Source organism: Condylostylus longicornis, unplaced genomic scaffold (assembly GCF_029603195.1).
Source record: "Condylostylus longicornis isolate FDR11 unplaced genomic scaffold, ASM2960319v2 ptg000010l, whole genome shotgun sequence".
Taxonomy (NCBI): Eukaryota; Metazoa; Arthropoda; class Insecta; order Diptera; family Dolichopodidae; genus Condylostylus; species Condylostylus longicornis.
In genome coordinates, this window is record NW_026577979.1 from 14,652,766 (window position 1) to 14,672,465 (window position 19,700).

The 19,700-nt window shown below is 25.9% G+C and overlaps 1 protein-coding gene across 4 annotated transcripts in view; it reads right to left on the reverse strand.

The window, feature by feature from the left end:
• LOC129618642 (runt-related transcription factor 3) overlaps positions 1-19,700 on the reverse strand; it is a 96,379-nt gene that overhangs the window by 39,283 nt on the left and 37,396 nt on the right. For all 4 annotated transcript variants that reach the window (XM_055533510.1, XM_055533508.1, XM_055533509.1 and 1 more), the window contains exon 2: positions 4,130-4,865. In XM_055533510.1, coding sequence (XP_055389485.1) covers positions 4,130-4,670 — 541 coding nt within the window. In that variant the 5' untranslated portion in view covers positions 4,671-4,865. The remainder of the gene's footprint in view (positions 1-4,129; positions 4,866-19,700) is intronic.

Here is a 19,700-nt window from a genome sequence, read left to right on the forward strand (position 1 = left end):
CAAAAAATAGGTAGAGGAAAAGAATAGTAACAGCTAAAAAGCATCCTTAAAACTCTTAAATTATTTAAGTGGTCGCTTTTTATATTTTATAATGAATGAAAATATAAAACAATAGATAAAAATATTTTATTAAGATAAATCGGGTGGGGGTGCTCAAATAAAATTATTTTTTTTTTAAATTATTTTAATTTTCAAAATGTTTTATCTAATTCTATAATGGTCCTTGCCATGTACATGCAATATTTTATATAAATATAATTATTTTAATTAGTTCGTATAATCGCTTTAATGAAAATCTTAACAATTTATTAAAGAATATTGTGTAAAATTTTTAATGGAAATAATACAAAGTGTGTTTTTTTAAAAAAAGGGTTAAGTGCATAGTTTACACGCTTATAAAATTTTAATATACACATAAAGAGTTGAGTTATTAGCAATAAAACGGCTTTTACGAATATTTAAATTTAGGCACTTTAATAAATTGCATTTATATGAACTAGAAAATTGCAAATTTTAACTTTCATATGCATTGTGCTGTCATTTCATTATATTGATCGAAATTTAATCCGAACACTTATTAATTTATTAAAAATATGAAAGCAATTCTTTGTCTAGAAGCAAGAATCACTTAAAGTTGGTTATAACCATTTCATTATTGCTATCACTATACTACAAATTGAAAATAGAATTTCAATTTTTTTTTATAGTGATAGCAATAATGAAAATGTTGAAATTATTTAATGAATCTAATTTGTGTGACTGTTAAATTTTTGGTAAAAATTACGGCATTGCTTAAAAATTATGTATACACTTTGATCTTACGTTATTTTTTTATATTAATTAGTTATTACCTCAATATCACGGGATATTGGTAATAAACGGGCAAAATATTATAAACAAATAAGGTATAATGCTTTCATCGCATACATTAAATTTTAGCTCATATAGACTTATAATGTACCGCAATTTTATCAAATGGTGATAATCATTGTATTCACCATACATAATACCAAATTATCATTATTTCCGTCAGATTTCTTTACGAATTCGACCGAAAATCTAACAAATGAAAATATGAGGTAACAATTACGCAAATTCGTGGAACAAATAAAGGTTTTTGCTGTAATAGTTTACTTTAAAATTTTGTCAATACTGTACAATGTTGCTAATGCGTAAAAAAATGAGGAATAGATGGATTTTCCCATACAAAATACCAAATGTTACGAAATCATACAATTATTCCGAAAAAGTAAGGGCTAACTAATACAGTATATTAAATATGCTTAAAATAAAGTCAAGAATTTTGTACTAATCCTGTTTGTGTATACACAAAACCTTCACAAATACGGATTTACAAACCATTACTGCTCATTACTGCAATATGCCGAAACTTTAAATAACTATTATAAAGGTTAGGTTAGGTTGTCGCGGCTCCCCGAAGGGAACATATAGGCAAATTAAGCCCGCTATGGTACCGCCGGATCTCTTCTCTCCCGCGCCACATCTGAACCAGCCCGAACCCCTCAAAAATCGGTTCAACTATTTTAAAGCTATAGCACAAATTATTCCAATTATATTCCAGTTCCTCCACATAAAAACACTTAATACGCATAAAAAAAACTTCATTGAATTCACAAGCCTATCTGTATTTGCACTAAAAATAAGACCTTTAATTTTCAATTAAAATTAAATTTCCGTTCAATTATTTTCATATTCCGGATTTTTTCACCTTAGCTTTTATAATATTACGAATATGTATATGGTGTCTTAAATATCATAATGTCAAAAATAAAATTTGTCACCTGCAGGTGATATAGGAAGTTATTTTAATTATTAAATTTGTACCTTTTATTTTCAACTACCCATCTTTTTTAATAATTTTTTAATTGTATTTCAATCGAAAACGTACTCTTTTAACGTAAAAATTTTCATCTTATTTTCCCATTTCCTCTGTTTCTTCCGTTTTATTTCATCAATAATATAATCAATTCTCAACCCGCCTATGTATTTTTTCATCAAATTATTGTTGCAAAGGAGTTTAACAACAAGGTATGCAATTATATTATGTTGAAGAAATAAGTAGGTATAGGTGAATTTGTATTTACCTTAAATTTCATATTTTCTGATTTTGTCACAATATTTTCTTGAAATGAGTTAATAAGATTTATGTGGTTTTTCATTTCTATAACGTGCTGTTGTATTTGTATGTGTTTCACGTGAATGTGTTCTTATATAATGTGCTTGAAACTGTCATTACTATAAAAGATATTTTTTCACAGAGTCATCACTTTTTACCGACCGTATTGTGTAAACAATAGGTAGGTTATGTGATGGCAACAAATTTTGCATATCGAGTTTTCGGTGGGAACGCACTTCTCCATAGTAGGGTAAATACACTATTTTTAGCAACCTGTCGGTCTGTCGGTCTGTCGGTCTGTCGGTCTGTCGGTCTGTGTGTGCACGCGTGTATCTCAAGTTCGGCTGAACCGATTTTGATGAAATTTTATATGTAAGTTTGTTTCCGCCATGGCACGGATCGATCAACTTTTGGTATATATCAGGCCTCGGGAACTGCACTTTTTAGCGGGCCTGTTTTACATTTTTGAACATTTTGAAGAAAATATTCAACCGATTTACTTGAAATTTTATATATAAGCTCAGCTCGACCGTTTGCAAAAATTCGTATGTTTTGGAAGAAATCAGGCATCGGCAACTAGACGTTTACTACGGGCCAAATATACATTTTTGTGTATATTTCATATTAAACGATTTCATTGAAATTTAATATATAAATTCCTCGTATGAAAACTATGAACATATAAATTTTTTGGAAAGATCAGGACTCGAAAACTGATTTGCGGGCCGATTTTACATTTTTCACCATTTTGAAGAAAATATTCAACCGATTTACTTGAAATTTCATATATGAGCTTTGTTTGACCGTCCGTGAAAATTCCTAGCTTTTGGAACAAATCAGGCATCGGCAACTGGACGTTTACTACGGGCCAAATATACATTTTTGTGTATATAAAGAGAAATAATCAACCGATTTCATTGAAATTTAATATTTGAATTCCTTGTATTAAAACAATGAACATGTAAATTTTTTGGAAAGATCAGGGCTCGAAAACTGAACTGCGGGCCGATTTTACATTTTTCACCATATCTACGGAACGAATTGATGGAGTTTCTTGAAATTTGATATTTGAGTTCTGGTTGTTACCGAAACTAACTGGCGAGCATTTCAGGGAATTCGGGTGGCACAAAGAGAAACTCTACTAAGAGCCAAATTTACATTTTTCTAGGTATGTTAACTATAAGCTTACTAATGTCCTAAAAATTGGAAAGAAGTATTTAACAGACATTTTTATAATATTCTGTAACACTTCCACTTAACTAGACAATACACATTGCGGTCGGTTATGTGCTGACCACATCAGATTTTTATTAATATTTTTATTAGTTATGAGACTAGGACGTTCAGAATTGTTTAATTGGAACGTATGTATTATTATGAAATAAGTTTCTTTTAACCAGTTGCATAATGCATATATAAATTGAGAAGTTGAGTGTTAAAATTTTTAGAGAACAAATACACAATTTTACAAGGTTTAGTGCACCGAATCACATATTTAATTTACGAAAATACCGAAATATTCTAAAAATAAACAAGGTACCAAAATCAACCTATACGCTATGTTGTCCGAAAAAATGTATTACGGAAATCGATAATAACTTATACAAAGCACCTTATGCGATGGAAATGCGGAGTGAAGTGATTCCGATTTTGATTTCCGATTTCGACTTGGATATCAAACCTATACAGCATTTTTAAATGTTCCACTTTGACCCTGAACGTGCTTGCAGTAGCTCAAAACTCTGCTTTCGAGTTTCCATATATTTTTGACTTTTAATGAATGCAAATATTTTGAAATTAACCCATTACGTTTTATGTGTCACTCGTAAACTTTCAAAAACTTTCAAATCAAGGCGCATTACTAATTAACCTTAATTTTAATAGAAATAATAAATATTCAAATTTTACGCCCTTATCAACACAATTAGTTTTATAAATGCAAAAGGAATTTAATTTATTTACAAATAAATATATGTGTTTAAATAAACTTACCTCTTCCACTTCTTCCAACAAATCTTAAATCATTAAATTTGGCAACAGAATTTTTCATAACAGCTGTACAATTTCTTAATTCACCACAATAATTTTCATCATTACCAGCTCTAACCGTTACCATTGTACCATCACCAATATCACCTAATGCTACAACTTTAAAGGCAACCGGTAATGTTTTATTTGATCGCCAATGTGGTGGTAATACTGTACAAACGAACATTGGACTACCAGTTCGTATTAATTCACCAGGATGTTCTGATAAAAAATCACCAAGTGTACGTTCCGCTAATATATCTGATGTCATTTTTGTATATGCTTCTTGTAAAAGTTGTGCAGCTGTTGGTGGTGTATTATTTTCTGTTGAATTGTTTGTTCCATTTGAACCAGTTGAATTTGAATTACCATTACTATTATTGTTATTATTATTATTATTGTTATTATTATTATTGTTATTATTATTGCCAGATGAATTGTTATTATTTCCATTGTTATTGTTATTATTATTCCCCGTAGGGTTAGTGTTAGCTGTTAAATGCATTTTAAATTTTTTATTATTATAAATTTGTTTTGATTTAATCAGAGTCGGGGTATTTTTTAGACGCAATTTGATTGGATTTTAATTAAATATTTTGACGGTAAAATCAAATATTATTAATGAGAATTTTTTTTTATATTTTATATATTAATTTTTTAATCGAATTGTATTTTACATTTTAATAATAATTGAAAATATCTGTAAATAAAATAAATAAATAAATAGAGTTATTATAAAATATTATAATTATTATATGGAGTAGATATGTATGTATGATAATATGCGAATATTTATTTAAAATTAATTGACTTTTTCAATTAATTAATTCATCTAATACAAAATTATGTTAAAATTCCATGTATGTATGTATGTCATTAATTATAGAATATTATGTAGGTATGTATATAGATAACTGCTTATTAGAATTTAAATTGGCTTCATGTGGTTTTCAAAAATATTTAGATTGTGTATAAATTAAAAATAATTATTTGTATTGTAAAAATTAGATAAAAAGATTCAAGAATTCTGTTATCTGCCCACATTTGGTTAGGATAATGTTAATACATATATGTATGTGCATATATTATATAGTGTTTATTAATTCTAACAGATCATATTAAAATTTTTGTGATTTTTCTCAATATTTTGTGAAACATGAATTTATGAGTAATTTGTTTAGTCACCATAATCTTTCAGAATAAAATGAAACATGATTATTTAATTTTCATCAAGCTTTTTACCGGGCAAGAGCTTTATAATCCATTGTATCTTATGCAATTGCTTCAAAACTAAATATTGTAATGTAATTGACAAAATAATATAGTAAAAAATCTTAAATCCTATATCAAATATGTCGAATTCATATCAAAGGGTGTTATGCATATATTTTGCTTTTACATTAAAAGGACACGCTTCATAACTTGATTTACATTAAGAAATAGATATTTTAATTCTAAATAAAAGTGAGAGAATTTTTTTTTCTACAAAAAGAACTCTATATATGAACGCACACCATGTATATTATGGTATATATTCCAAATTCTTAAAAAAAAAATCAGTTCATTACCATTCATACGCATGCACATAAAATTTTTAGGCATTGAACATGAAAATTATTTCTACGTCTATAGGTACATGAAATGTCTAGATGTACATACATACATAAATATTGTAAAACCTCATATTATTACAAATTTGTATTAAGTTTTAAGTTTTTCTTTCTGTCCAAAAACTATTTTATTCCTTTTATATTTATTGGTTTTTATTTTTTTTTGGATTTTACTTTCTGAATTGCTTTCACCAAAGATATCCACAATTACTATATAAAGTTAACATATCATTTACCACAAAACTGAACCAAAAATCTGAAAACCTAAATGCGTGTAGATATTCGGCCTCAAAATTAGTGTGTATAAAATGTAATAAACACAAGATCTATTGATTTTTTTTTGTTTGCTTTCATGTATATACGATCAGCTTAAGGATATAAAATTTTTGTTCTAAAAAAAAAAATAAAGTTTTTTTTTGTAATGCGAAAATATTATCGACTTTGTCTTGAATAAAAAGATTTTTGATAAAAATATTCAATCAATCTGGCCGATTATTTTCGAAAGGAATGGAAAATATTTTCAATTTATTATTTTGTTAAACGGACGATATTAGTTTGGAAAAAATTAATAATTTTAATTATAGGCAAGTTCTTTGACAAAATTTATTTGTGTTTTTAAGGAGGCCAATGTTTATACGTATGTATATGTAATAAATCATACGATTAAAATCTCATATAACCGCTAGTTGCCTTTCGCTACAATATCACACAAATCACTTCTCAATAATTCAATTAATTTACTTAAATTCTTACTAAATTCCTTGGCTCTTAATGTTGTGTAAACGTAAAACGCAAAAATTTCAAAGTAGTTTGGGCTAGTAACTATGTTACAGAATATTTGATCGTAATCATTCTCTTTCATTTTATTCATTTCATCTTTGCAACCATGACACAAAATACTTTAATCAAAAAAATTAATTTTAGTAAACTAATTCAAAATTCAATATTTTTTCACAAAACTTATTCTGCTTAAATCAAAATTATCCTAAATTTTTCAAAAACTTATTTCAGATTACTATTTTCTAAATGATTCGAAACTGTTCCATAACATTAATTCTTTTCATTTAAAAGCAGCTCTCTACATCATAGTGCAAAAATTATACACCTAAAATATACTTATAGGTACGCAATTTTTTTAGAATTCTTGGACCTAATATTTTTCCTAAAATTCATCATGACCACAAAAACACATACATATTATGTGTATTGCGTTAAATCTCCATACTAACAAATATAAAGGATAATATGCGTACACGTCATATGGAATAGTGTATGACTTGATAACATAGAATGCCTTTCATTTTAGAAAATTAAGGAAAATTGCAATAAAATTCAGTCCGGTATTTGTATTTTTTTTTCTTTAAATACTTATATTGTGTATAAATTAGAAAATGCATTTACAGAGAAAAGTAAATTACAAAAAAAAATGAAAAATTCATTTTCTCTCAAAAATTGCAATTGAAAATTTTGTTTTTCTACTTATACACAAAGACTACGTGTATACAACTATAATATGAATGTGCTTGTGTATAAATGTTTAGAAATATCTGGTTTTTTTGGTATGTGGTATTATGACTGGTTTTATACTAAATAAATAGCAACAATTAAAAAAAAAATTTAAATTTACCGTCGGTAGGCCTGTTTATTATGCATAAAGTTAAAGAAAAGTTAAAGAGTTTGAATTAAAATTAGAAAATATCAGTCATGGAATGAGATTTTTCAAACTCCTTCTGTATATGTACATTATTTAAAATAGCAGTAATAATGATGATTATTACAAAGTATAAATGATTATTGTAGATATTGTGGCTATATTATCGGTTGTTATATGAACAGCAATTTTTTTATTTTATAAAGAATATTATTGAATACAGCATACATTCAAACAATAAATTTAGAGTAATAAGAAGTACTTGTGGTATCTATTTGCGATTTCCGACGCAAATTTCATTTTTTAAATAATAATACGAGACTTGGAGCCGGTTAAAATTTATAAATTTTTAAATGATGGTGTTAATTTAATTAAATTTAAAAACACAGATGTTAAATAGGAGTTACATAGACTATAGGTTTATGGTCAACAAAATTAAAGGTATGTTACACCATTGCTCATTACGCTATACAAAATCCATATATTCAAATTTCAACAATTTACTATTAATATTATTTGCTTTTTTGTCAAAATAATTAAGTAAATACATGCATTGTACACTGTACAATTATAATGAAAAATAGACCACGCAGTCCACTTTATTGCAGCGGTTCGATACGTTTGATTTAAAGGATCCGATTAAGATAACAGTTAACTTATAACAATTAAATGAAAATTTCGCTCAACTACGAAAGACATTTTTCAATAACAGACATAAAATTTTGATAATCATCAAAAATAAATCACAATTTTCACAGTATTTTCGCTTCAAGGAAAAATTTGTAAGAATAACACTAAATGTTAAAATAGCAATTTTTCTAGTGTCTCTTAAAATTTGGAAATAATTGTTTTATTGGAAAAAAATTCAGTGTGCTGTGTACGACTTTGTAACCGACATATTGTTGAAGAACATTATCTTTCTAAAATCGGTAGTAATGATTGTCTATAATATCTGAGTTTGCACAACAAAAATTAAAGGAAGTAAAATAATCAAATCGCATCTAAAAATTTTTGAACCAAAAATTTTAAAATTTCCTTTTTAAATTTTTAACGCCTGAATGATTGTAATCAAGACGATAACAATTAAAAGCATTTATATTAAAATACAGCAAAAAAAATAGCAAGCAAAATATCCTTTTTCATATCCTTATTCATTATTGTCTCTTTTATAGTATTGCATATTATAGGAAACTAATCATAAACAGAAGATAAAAGCAGATTTCTCTATTTATACACACAAAATTTATTTACATATATGATGTATGTATAAGTGTGTATTAATAACATATGCTTTTTGCTTATCCTCCGTACAACTTATTAATTATATATTGTGAGATCCTTTTTTACTATATTAATAAAAGGGTTTAATATTTTATTAAATCCCCTTTTTAAAATCTTTTAATTTTTTTTTGTATTTTCATCGTTGTTGTATCGCATAAATAAGAATACGAGGTCGACATACGCAATATGAATCAACACTCACACCTAGCCTATATATATACATATAATAATGTATTTTATATACAGAATGTGCAATTATTAAAAGCAACAATTACTGTAAATTTTCTAAAAATTAACATTTCCTTGATTGTTCTAATGAATATATGTGATGGTTTGTTACAGTATCTGTATGCGGATTTAAGAACTCATTCCTCATTCTTATATAAAAATAAAATTTATTTTCTCTTTATTATTTAAGATTGAATTGCTGAACTGGATGCAATTTAATTATCCAACAGAAACTTGTTCTTTATGCTATTTTCGTACTCTTTATAAAATTTTTTGCATAATGTTCGATTTTTAATTTTGAGATTTTGAAGTAAATTTAATTGTTAAAGGTTTAAAGGACCATTCAAATACTTTTGATTTATAATGTTGTTTTTCTGTACAAATACACAGTGTCCGATAATAGATTTTGTCAGATTTTTTCCGACGTAAAACCTTTTAAGATACAACGTCTATTTCAGACTCACTAAAAATTAATTTTAATTTTAACAACTATTCCAGATTTAGGGAGAGGAAAACATGAAAATTTTTTTCTGAAATTATTATCGCCTTTAATTAAATTGTCAATACGTAATATATTAATAGCGTTCCTCATTTATTTTGAGTAAACTATCAGTAACATAAATATAATTCAGTTTCAAATCGTTAAATAAATCTTGAGTACCTTGCGGAAGACCTTGTGTACAAAATTTTTTAAAGTATAATGCAAACAAATTAATTATTATATAAAGTGTTCACAATTATGCATTTAAATAGATTTTAGTTTCTATCCAATCGTATTAATACTCGTATAATATGTATGTAGCTATAATAATGCAATTTTCGAAGTGTCCTTACAATAATTTCTCTTTTACCATTTTATTATTTTTTATTGCCCTTGATGGAAATAAACTTTCCTTCACATTTTATACTTGATTTACAGCAGTTTATCAACATAGCATATAGAACTGTTTAACATACATACATATGTAATTATTATAGACATAGACATTAAATGTGAGTATAAAGGAGACAAGTATTTATATTGAATTTAAACCTTAATAAGTGCGTTTACATAATATTTTTTAGTTTATGTATGTGTTCTTATAACATTTTAAAAAATGAAGAAAAACAAAATAGTTGTGATGCTGACATTTGACATTTTGAATATATGAAACTTTTATGAAAACACGCATAATTTATTACACTAACTCTTTATAAATGCAGCCAGTTTTAAAATTAGAGCATTCAAGTTATAAATATTTTTACCTTTGGTATTCATAAAAACTACGGTAGTTAAAACATTTTGAAAACGCAAAGGTTTACCCATGAAACAATTTGAAGCCTACCTATTTAAAAAAAAAATTCAAAAAATGGAAACCGATGCTTTTATGATTTTATGACCACTTTTCACAATAAGTATCACTTTTTCTCTTTGATATCATCTCCCACAGCCACAATATCATCTTAACAACCTTCTCCCACTATAACAGGCCTACATTCACATCTTACAATCTTTGGAATCAAAAAATATCATCAAAATTTCATTCGTGTTTTAGGAACACCAGTTTTTACCTTAAAATTAGATCGTTGTTCTTCTAATAATTAGAGGAAGTATTCTGGCATTGCACTAAATTTCAATTTTTCAGTTTCCAACAAAAATATAGTTCTATATGCCAACTTTTGACTATAATAAAGATAATTATTGACGAATTTGAGTGAAATCCAATTTGCGAAACCAAGTCTCTGAAATTTGACCTTCATTAAAGGCTAATTTTTAGGGTTATAGCAGATAAATTTCTACTCTAAATCATTTATCAGTAATCATTTAAGCATTATTTGAAAAATACTTTAAGCTGCCGATTAAGTGACGACCACATCATATTTATTCTTATTAAATTAGAAAAATTCTGATCTTCTGTATTACGCAAAAATTTATAGGTATATATGTACTTTTCTACCCATATACATATTTACAGACTTTGTACATAATATCGAAATATTAACAGGATACTTAAAATACAGTGAACAGTAAAATGTTGTATACGTGAATGTACACACGCACAAAATCAAGATTAAATTCTATTTATGAATGTATCTATAATATTCTTGTGCATTGTTATGGTAAGTAACTTAAACTGTACAAATACATAATATGTTGTCTATTATATACTACAGTTCTTTTGGTCTATTTTAAAATTCCATAACTTATTGGTTACACCATTAAGTTCATTAGAGGGAAAACTTAGAGGTAGACTCACTCAATCTAATAGATTGTAATCAGTAGTTCTTAAATGCGTGCAATTTTCATTGCATATACTCAATAACATAAATTTAAAAAAATATTACGTTATAGTTTTCATTACACAAACATATGAACATACACATCTATACAAGTACTTATATATAGTAGCATAATGAACGATGAATTATTTGTAAGGATCTAAGCATGAAATTATTTGAAGATAAAATATGAATTTTGAGGGAAATTGTGTTTTGAACCTTTTATTTCTGTATTCCTTTGAATGCACTTTAAAATATAAAAACAAGAAATACTAGAAAAAAAAATAATATTGAAAAAAAGCTAAAAAAGCATATGCAAAGTTTTAAAATTTTTCTTTGATGCATTTTAAAAGGAAATTCCAATCGCCTAAACACTTATAATATGCAATGAATTTGCAAAGGACTATCATGAACTATGTATGTTAAACTTTAAGTTTTAGAATGAACATTTACACACAATTTTTAAATTAAGAAGAATAGGTGGGTGTAATAAAAGACCTCTATTCCATACTTTTACCATACCATAAAATATTTTATGTTCTAACTGAGCGAAAATCAATTTTACTCCTTCTGAATCTTTTATAAACTACTTTTTGTATTTTGCGTTTGTACAAAAAATAATCATGCCTGTTTCCATATACCATTTTCAGTATTAAGGTAATCTATACAATAGTTGTGTTATGTGAGCGATTTTTTAATTAATATTTGAAGTTTATTTATAGAAAAATCTTTAATTTTATTTTATTATGAATCAAATTCATAACTTTTATGAAATTGACATGAAGAAAACTTCGTACGTAGCACGTCTTATTATTATTAAAAACCTGCCATTCATATTCAATAATGAAAAGAATTGCTTTTGTTTTTGTTTTAACGCTCCATTTGACCTATAATATAATTTAGAACTACGTTAGTAATTTTTAACAAGAGTAAGGCACTTGAATTAATTAAAAATTATTTTAAAAGTGTTTAACTACTTTAATTAACTTGAAATTTTGTTATAGGAAAATATTGAGCAGGAAATTATATAGAATTATTAATTTTACAATAAACAAAAATTAATTTCAAAATTATAAAGTTGCGCCAAACCAATGGTTTGTAATGTACCACTTTTCCTGCCAACAACTAAAAATACTGTTTTTAAAAACAATCTATGTAAATTCTACATTATTAAAGTGACTTTCATTCATATACGAAAATGTTTCAAAAATTGCATATATTTAGGATAACGAAAAAAAAATTGAAGGAGGCGTTAAAATAATAATTATGTTATGTTAAGGGTTAATTGCGTGAGTTAAGAAAAATAGTTATATTTTTTAATGGCACGGTACATATCGTTAGCTTTCTGCATTTATGAAAATTGGAAAAGCTTTCAGTTTCAGGAATATATGGTGCAAAAAATTTCGAGTGGTAACAACTCGAGGGAAGGTGAAGGTGGAAAATTTTTTTTTTGAGGAAATTAACTATTTATTTGTGTCTAAAAGCTGTTAAAATATCATCAAAAATTTGCAAAAAACGGATTTTTTTTAATACACTTCTAGTTTACTCGATCTTCTGGTCCTCCTCTTTTTGAAATTAATCGACAGATTAAGCTGTAAATATTCTGTTTTTTGAGAATTTTGTATGTCGAAACCATAAATTCATTGAAAGCATTGATATCTGATTGAATTAAGTTACTGAGTCTTAAAGTTTGTGATTGTTGAAAGAATAACTGTTATCATGTATCTTTAGACAATTTTCTATTTTTTTGCGACACCTTTAGTGGATTCTATTGTTTCAGTTCAACGGCATTATATACTTATCTAAAACCTAATAAAGATTTCGTTAGTCCCAAAACTTATTCAAGCTAAAATTCAATTGAATTATACGTTTTTGAATTACGCATTTCATTAAAAATTTCAAAATAAATCACTAGCTGACCGTATACATTTCCCAAGAAAATTTCAAATGAAATTAATTCTTGGGAAACTTTTCCATTAAAATACACTCCAATTTAGTCAAATAAATATATACGCTTGCCATTACCAGCAAATATATAACAACTACGATTTAACTCTTCAAAAAATTAATTCAAATTCCTAAATTTTCTAAAAAATTTATAAACTTTATTGTTATATATATTTACACATTTTTGTATGTTATTATTTTTATCTTAACATAATGGAAATGAGAACTATACGCACTTACAATAATAGCAGGTGCTAATATCAAAAGGAATACAGAATCCAAAAGGAAATGTAACACCAAAATTATATGTAAAATATGTACGATATGGGTGGTCTTATATCAATTTATTATATAAACAACATAAAACATTATCACTTTTATGTCTTCATTACATCAAAATGCATCATCACCTATTTATTATTATTATTCCTGTGTTTTTATTTAAATCACCTTATGCAAATCTATAATATTTATGTACAAATTTTGTATTAGTTGCGCCCATATATTCTGAGATTTTATTCTATACACACTATAGAAGTATGAGACGGAAATAAAGATGTACAGAACAATAACATATGAATTCATTTCTAATAATATGTAGATGCATATGTATATTCATAATATATTTATTACTAAACATATTTACGGATATGACTTTAGCCACAAAAAAGCATATCAACTTTAAATCCCCATACATAGTATATTTTGGGGCTATGTTAACAATTCTTAAAATTGCATTAACCATTACCATTCTGCATTATAATTCGAAAGAATGACAGTATTATAATATAATATTATACAATTACTTATAGTCATCTATATTTATGCAGAATAAAATCATAAGTAAAGAACACTTAGAGTCCTTCCATAGCAAAAAAGAGAGAAAAAAAGACAAAAAAATTGTTTTATCCTTGAATCGCCTTTAAAATATTCTAATTACTCTAAATTCACTAGTAACAATGCATCAATGACAAATTACACACATTAATTTTATATACAAATGCATAATTACGTATGTTGCACACAAACAATATGTACGATCATGGTGTGTAATAAAAAGTTCATTAAATTGTACTCGTATCTCATTGCGTATACGTGAATAGGGTTCTTCATCAAAAAAGCTGATTTTGTGAAATAATGAAAATAAATCGGGCCTAATTGTGGATTGTAAAACAAATACAAATATACATCAAAGTTTTATTGAATGTTTACATTAATAATTTAAAAACTATAGAAATCAAAACCCTTAAATGTAATACAAAGTGTCGATGTAAAAATCACAAATTTCAAATAACAAATATCAAGTCAAATGTGTCCAATGTAAAATGCCCAATGTCAAATGTCAAATGTCAAATGTCCAATGTCAAATGCAAAATGTAAAATGTCAAATGTCAAATTTCAAATGTCAAATATCAAATTTCAAATGTCAAATATCGAATGTCAAATGTCAAATGTTAAATGCCAAATGTCAATTTTCAAATGTCAAATGTCAAATTTCAAATTTGAAATATCAAATGTTAAATGTCAAATGTCAAATTTCAGATGTCAAATGTCAAATTTCAAATGTCAAATGCCAAATGTCAATTGTCAAATGTCAAGTGTCAAATGTCAAATGTCCAATGTCAAATGTCAAATGTCAAATGTCCAATGTCCAATATCCAATGTCCAATGTCCAATTTCAATTTCCGCACTTGACGCATGTTAAATGGCACTTGACACATGTCATATGACAAATTCCAATCGAAATTTAAATTGTCGAACTGTTTTTGGAAATGCATAAAGAATAAAAATTAAATAAATAGAAGAAACACATGGCTCTTTCGGGATAAAAATACTGCGGCGTTCAGGTTAAGAAACATATTTTAATATTTAGTTGCGAGTGAGAGATGTAGACTACATATTAGAATTTATAACCATTATTGTATGAAAACTTTTTAAGTACGTATGTAACGTATGCATATCAATATACGTAGATATTTATTTCCTTTTTATTTGGATTAGAATTTAATTTAATTTTAGTTTTTAAAATTTTGTGTCACCCGTTACGTTCTCTTTTTATATTTCAATAGGTCTATCGGAAAAAAACATATTTCCATATATATATATATATATATATATATATATATATATATATATGCATTTACTAACTACAAAATGACATAATTCAATTTACATTGTTTATTGTGAAAAAAAGAAATCCACATCAACAACAGCAATCTATAACAATGAACCTCTGAATTTAATCTAACATTAACCAAAAAATTGTCTAATCTGATTCTCAACTTTTATGTTCTCATAACGCACAAATATTCGTACAAGTTTCTATGTAAAATTCAACTATACTATTAAATAAACATTACAATATTATTTACATGCTTGCACCATTATTACCATGAGACTAAAATAATTTTCACATAAGATCAGAAGAATATATAAATGAAAACCATATGGACACACTTTATAAATCGTGTGTGTGTCTTTTTGTATGGAAGCATTATTTCCAGAGATATCAAATAAAGCTATTAAGCCTCCCATAAAATGCGTCTAATGGCGCTCCTTTTCAAATTTTTCTTTTTTTTATGTTTTTGTTATTTTTTGTTTATAAGTTTTTATAAACAATTAAAATTAACATAAAAGAAAAATTCCGTCTCTGCGTTCCGTTTTACCGTTATGAAAATTTCATTATTAAAAAATTTATAATATTGAAGGCGTAATTGTAACAATCAAAATGAAATTTAAATACAAAATTTTTTGAAAATAACTACACACTTACTATATTATATAGTTTCGAAATAAAATTTTGGGAAAATAAGTAGTACGAAATGCGTGAAATTTATTAAATTTTTAGTTAAAATTTGTTATTCATTATTTCAATTATACAGGAAATTTTAATAATTGCCAATTTACAGACTATAATTTTAAGCTGTTGATCGAAAAGAAAATATGGTTGTTAAGAAATAACAAGCGTTTGTATGGTGGTGAAAAAAACCCGCGTTTTGCAAGAAATGCTCTTAAACTTAACTCTCCTAAGTAAAGTTGAAACAATAAATTACATCAATATCCAACTCAACAAACACTTCGAAAATTAAACTTCCACTGAAAAAAAAACAAAAGATTCTAAATCTGAAATGTAGCACAATATTTTCGGATGGAAAATTAGACATATGTGAGAGCTATATCATTCAATATTTCTAAGATAATGAAAATTTTAGAGAGTATATTTACTTTCAAATTTGTTTTTAATATTCCATGAGTATATTAATATTTAATCTACCGCTTGTTAACATTCTACGCTACGGGTCAACAGCGCATACGACTATCATCCTATAGCGTGTTTATTATGTTAAGTATTCGTGCACAAGACTCTTTAAAGAAAAACGTTGAAAGTAAAATGTAAAACACTTTCCAAAAACCTTTGTTTTTTATATATTGAATATTTTTCTTTCTTATTATAATAAATATAGTTCACATTGTATTTAAACAAACGGGCAGGGATCTTAGGCTACAATAAATAAATAAATCAACCAATTTTGGATTTTGTAAAATTATAAAAGAAATTGTTAATTTTGTACAAAAATTGTAAAATTTATTCAAAACAAAATTAATTTTTTGCTTATTTACTTACATATTATCTACTGGTATAATGTATCTTACAGTACTGTACGGAAGTTATCGTATAAAATTGGTTTTTTAAAATGCATATTAACAATTTATAATTGTGGTATATAAATTATAGTGTTATTGAAATTCATTATCATATTGTAAGAAATATTTTAAATATTCTCAAAATTCACATACTTGTAATATTGAGTTTACATTAAAACGCATTTACCTTAAAAATGGGTTTACATTTCGGGTACAAAAAAAAATATACAGTTGTGTTGAAAAAATTTCTTACCAGACATATTCGACCGTGGCGCTATTATTATCAAGCAAATGTATTTTTCAACTTTGTATATTAAAACGTAAACAATTTTCATGATAATTTTCAAAGGGTTTTCTTGCTCATTTTTCTTTTTTAATATTTCTTTCTTGTTTTATTATTGAAAGTACCCTTCCCATACTCCTCTTATATAATATATATATATACCCATTCTCATAAATATTTATGCACTTACTGTAAATACACATAACACATATCGGCTGTAATAATTTAGTAAAATGAAAGATGAAAAACTTATTCAATTGAATCTATAAAGAAAAGTATCTATCGCATACAAGAATCAACATAAAAATATAAGATAAAAGAAATATTTATGGACCACACACAGTTACCAAGATATTGTGGTATAGTTCACTGGTTGTTTGATTGGTTTAGGCTTAAGCGGCTACTACACATTCGTTCCTATTAGATTAACTTAGCATAATTTATTTTTCATTAGTTCAAAATATTCTACATATACAATGTTTTCCATGTAGAATTGCGTATCTGAATCATACAAACATACGAATATGAAAAAAATGCCATTTTAAATGCAATACTAAAAATATCAACTTGCTTGTAAATATTCAATGTACTTGTAAAAATAGAAAAATTGGGTTAAAGTAAATGAAAAATTTCTAAATCTTTACTCTACATTGTACACTTGTTTAGAATTTTTCATTATTTTCTTAAACACATGTTACAAAATTTATTTTCAACTTAATATTATTCTCATTGAATATTGTATTGTACGCAATTTATGCATTTACATATATTCATGGTACAATGATTGGAGAACAATAAGAAGAAAAAAAATTGGAAAAATCTTCAAACCCCAATACACATGCTATACATCATCTGAAATGCATCAAATAAATTATTGTTTTACGACATGATATGATGTTGAGAGGAAAATTTGACAAATTGAATGACTTCCTTGGGTCAACATTACTGTACTTATATGACATGATGTCATGAAGTATAGTGATGTGTTTCTTAAATGAGGATGTAATTAAAATATAAGTACTTAGATGTACCATTTTACAATAATAACAGAATCAAAAGAAAAATTTAAATAATTTTTTATTGCACTTTTATACAATGAAGAAAATAACAAAAACGAAAAATAAATAAATGAAAATTTATGTTGCTTGCATACTTGTAAAATAAGAGCTAAATATTATTTTAGTGTTGTTTTATTAAAGAAGATTTATTGGAAAGAGAATTTAATTTGATTTATTTTAGGAATAGATTTTTAAATTAATTTCAGAATTAAAATATTTTTTTTTGTAAATTAAAAAAAAAATTCTTACAGAATTAATTATTTAACACAGCTGTAGCTATACATATACTTGTTTAGCTGCGATAATTGAAATTATGGAAATCATGTTAATTATGATTTAAAATAATAATTAATAAAATTTAAAATTGCGGCATTGTATGTTTCATTCCAAATTGAAATGTTGCCAATAAAAGCAGTACAAATGAAATTTTTTTGGATATAAAATAATTATTATTAAGCTTTCGCATTGTGACCCTTAAAACTAATGTACTATGTGTGTACTATTAAATAAATAAAATTTTGTTCACTTTATTAATCACACGAATGATGCTTATAGGCCAAGCTTTGATTATAATTAAAATTAATATTGCATTAAAGAGTTAAAACAATCATCATTTAGAGACGCACAAAAATGTTGCTATCAGATTGCCTAGCAAAGTCCTCATCATTTGATGAGAACAGAAAAAGGAAGGAAGAAATTGTTGAAGAGTTAGCAAAGATTAGAGTTAGACACAAAAAAAAAATATCACATTAGAGTGCATTTTTCCGTGACATTTATGAAAACAGAAATCACTAAGAGCTGTAGAAAGTATAACCAAATAATATGCTTGCGAAATCTATTTAGACTATTTTAAGAATTGTGATAACAAATTTGATTTATAATATACAATCATGTAGAATAGTAAAAGTAAGTTCCTGAAGAGTGGTCAATATTTTATAAGAAACGACCAATTATCGTTTAAATTATATTTTCCCAATTGATCCAAAAAATAAGTGAATAGATACAGATTTCATCCCATATTCTCGTTGACTACGGTAATGTCTGTGATAAGTAAAAGCACAGTGTAAAATTTAATTGAAATAAAAACAGACAACGTTTATGACATTTTATTGACCATTTTTTTGACTTTTTTAAAAATTAGAGAGTTTAAAAGTCGTTGAATTAAACCGGTAAGTTATTTAATCGACCGACATGAGAAGTTTCATTTTTTTAAGTCTTATTTTTACTATGAGTTAAATTTGTGTCATTATTCATATCTTAGAAAAAAATCAGTGGGTTTCGTTAAAATTTTGTTTTTCCACCCTGGTTGTTAAAACAAAGACCTAATAATACTTTCTTCGCAACCGTATCTGAATAATTTTCTTTACTAGAACATTAGATTTAAATTTCTGGTCGCTGCTAATAAATTAATACTTTTTTTAAAACGTCATTAAAGACACTATTTTTTCAGTACGTAAAAACAAACCAAAGTAATAAGATTTGACATTTTTTCATCTTTGCAATTGAATTTCAACTGCAATTTCATCTTTATACAAAGTTTTGTTGTTGAACAGTAAAGAACAAAATATTTAAA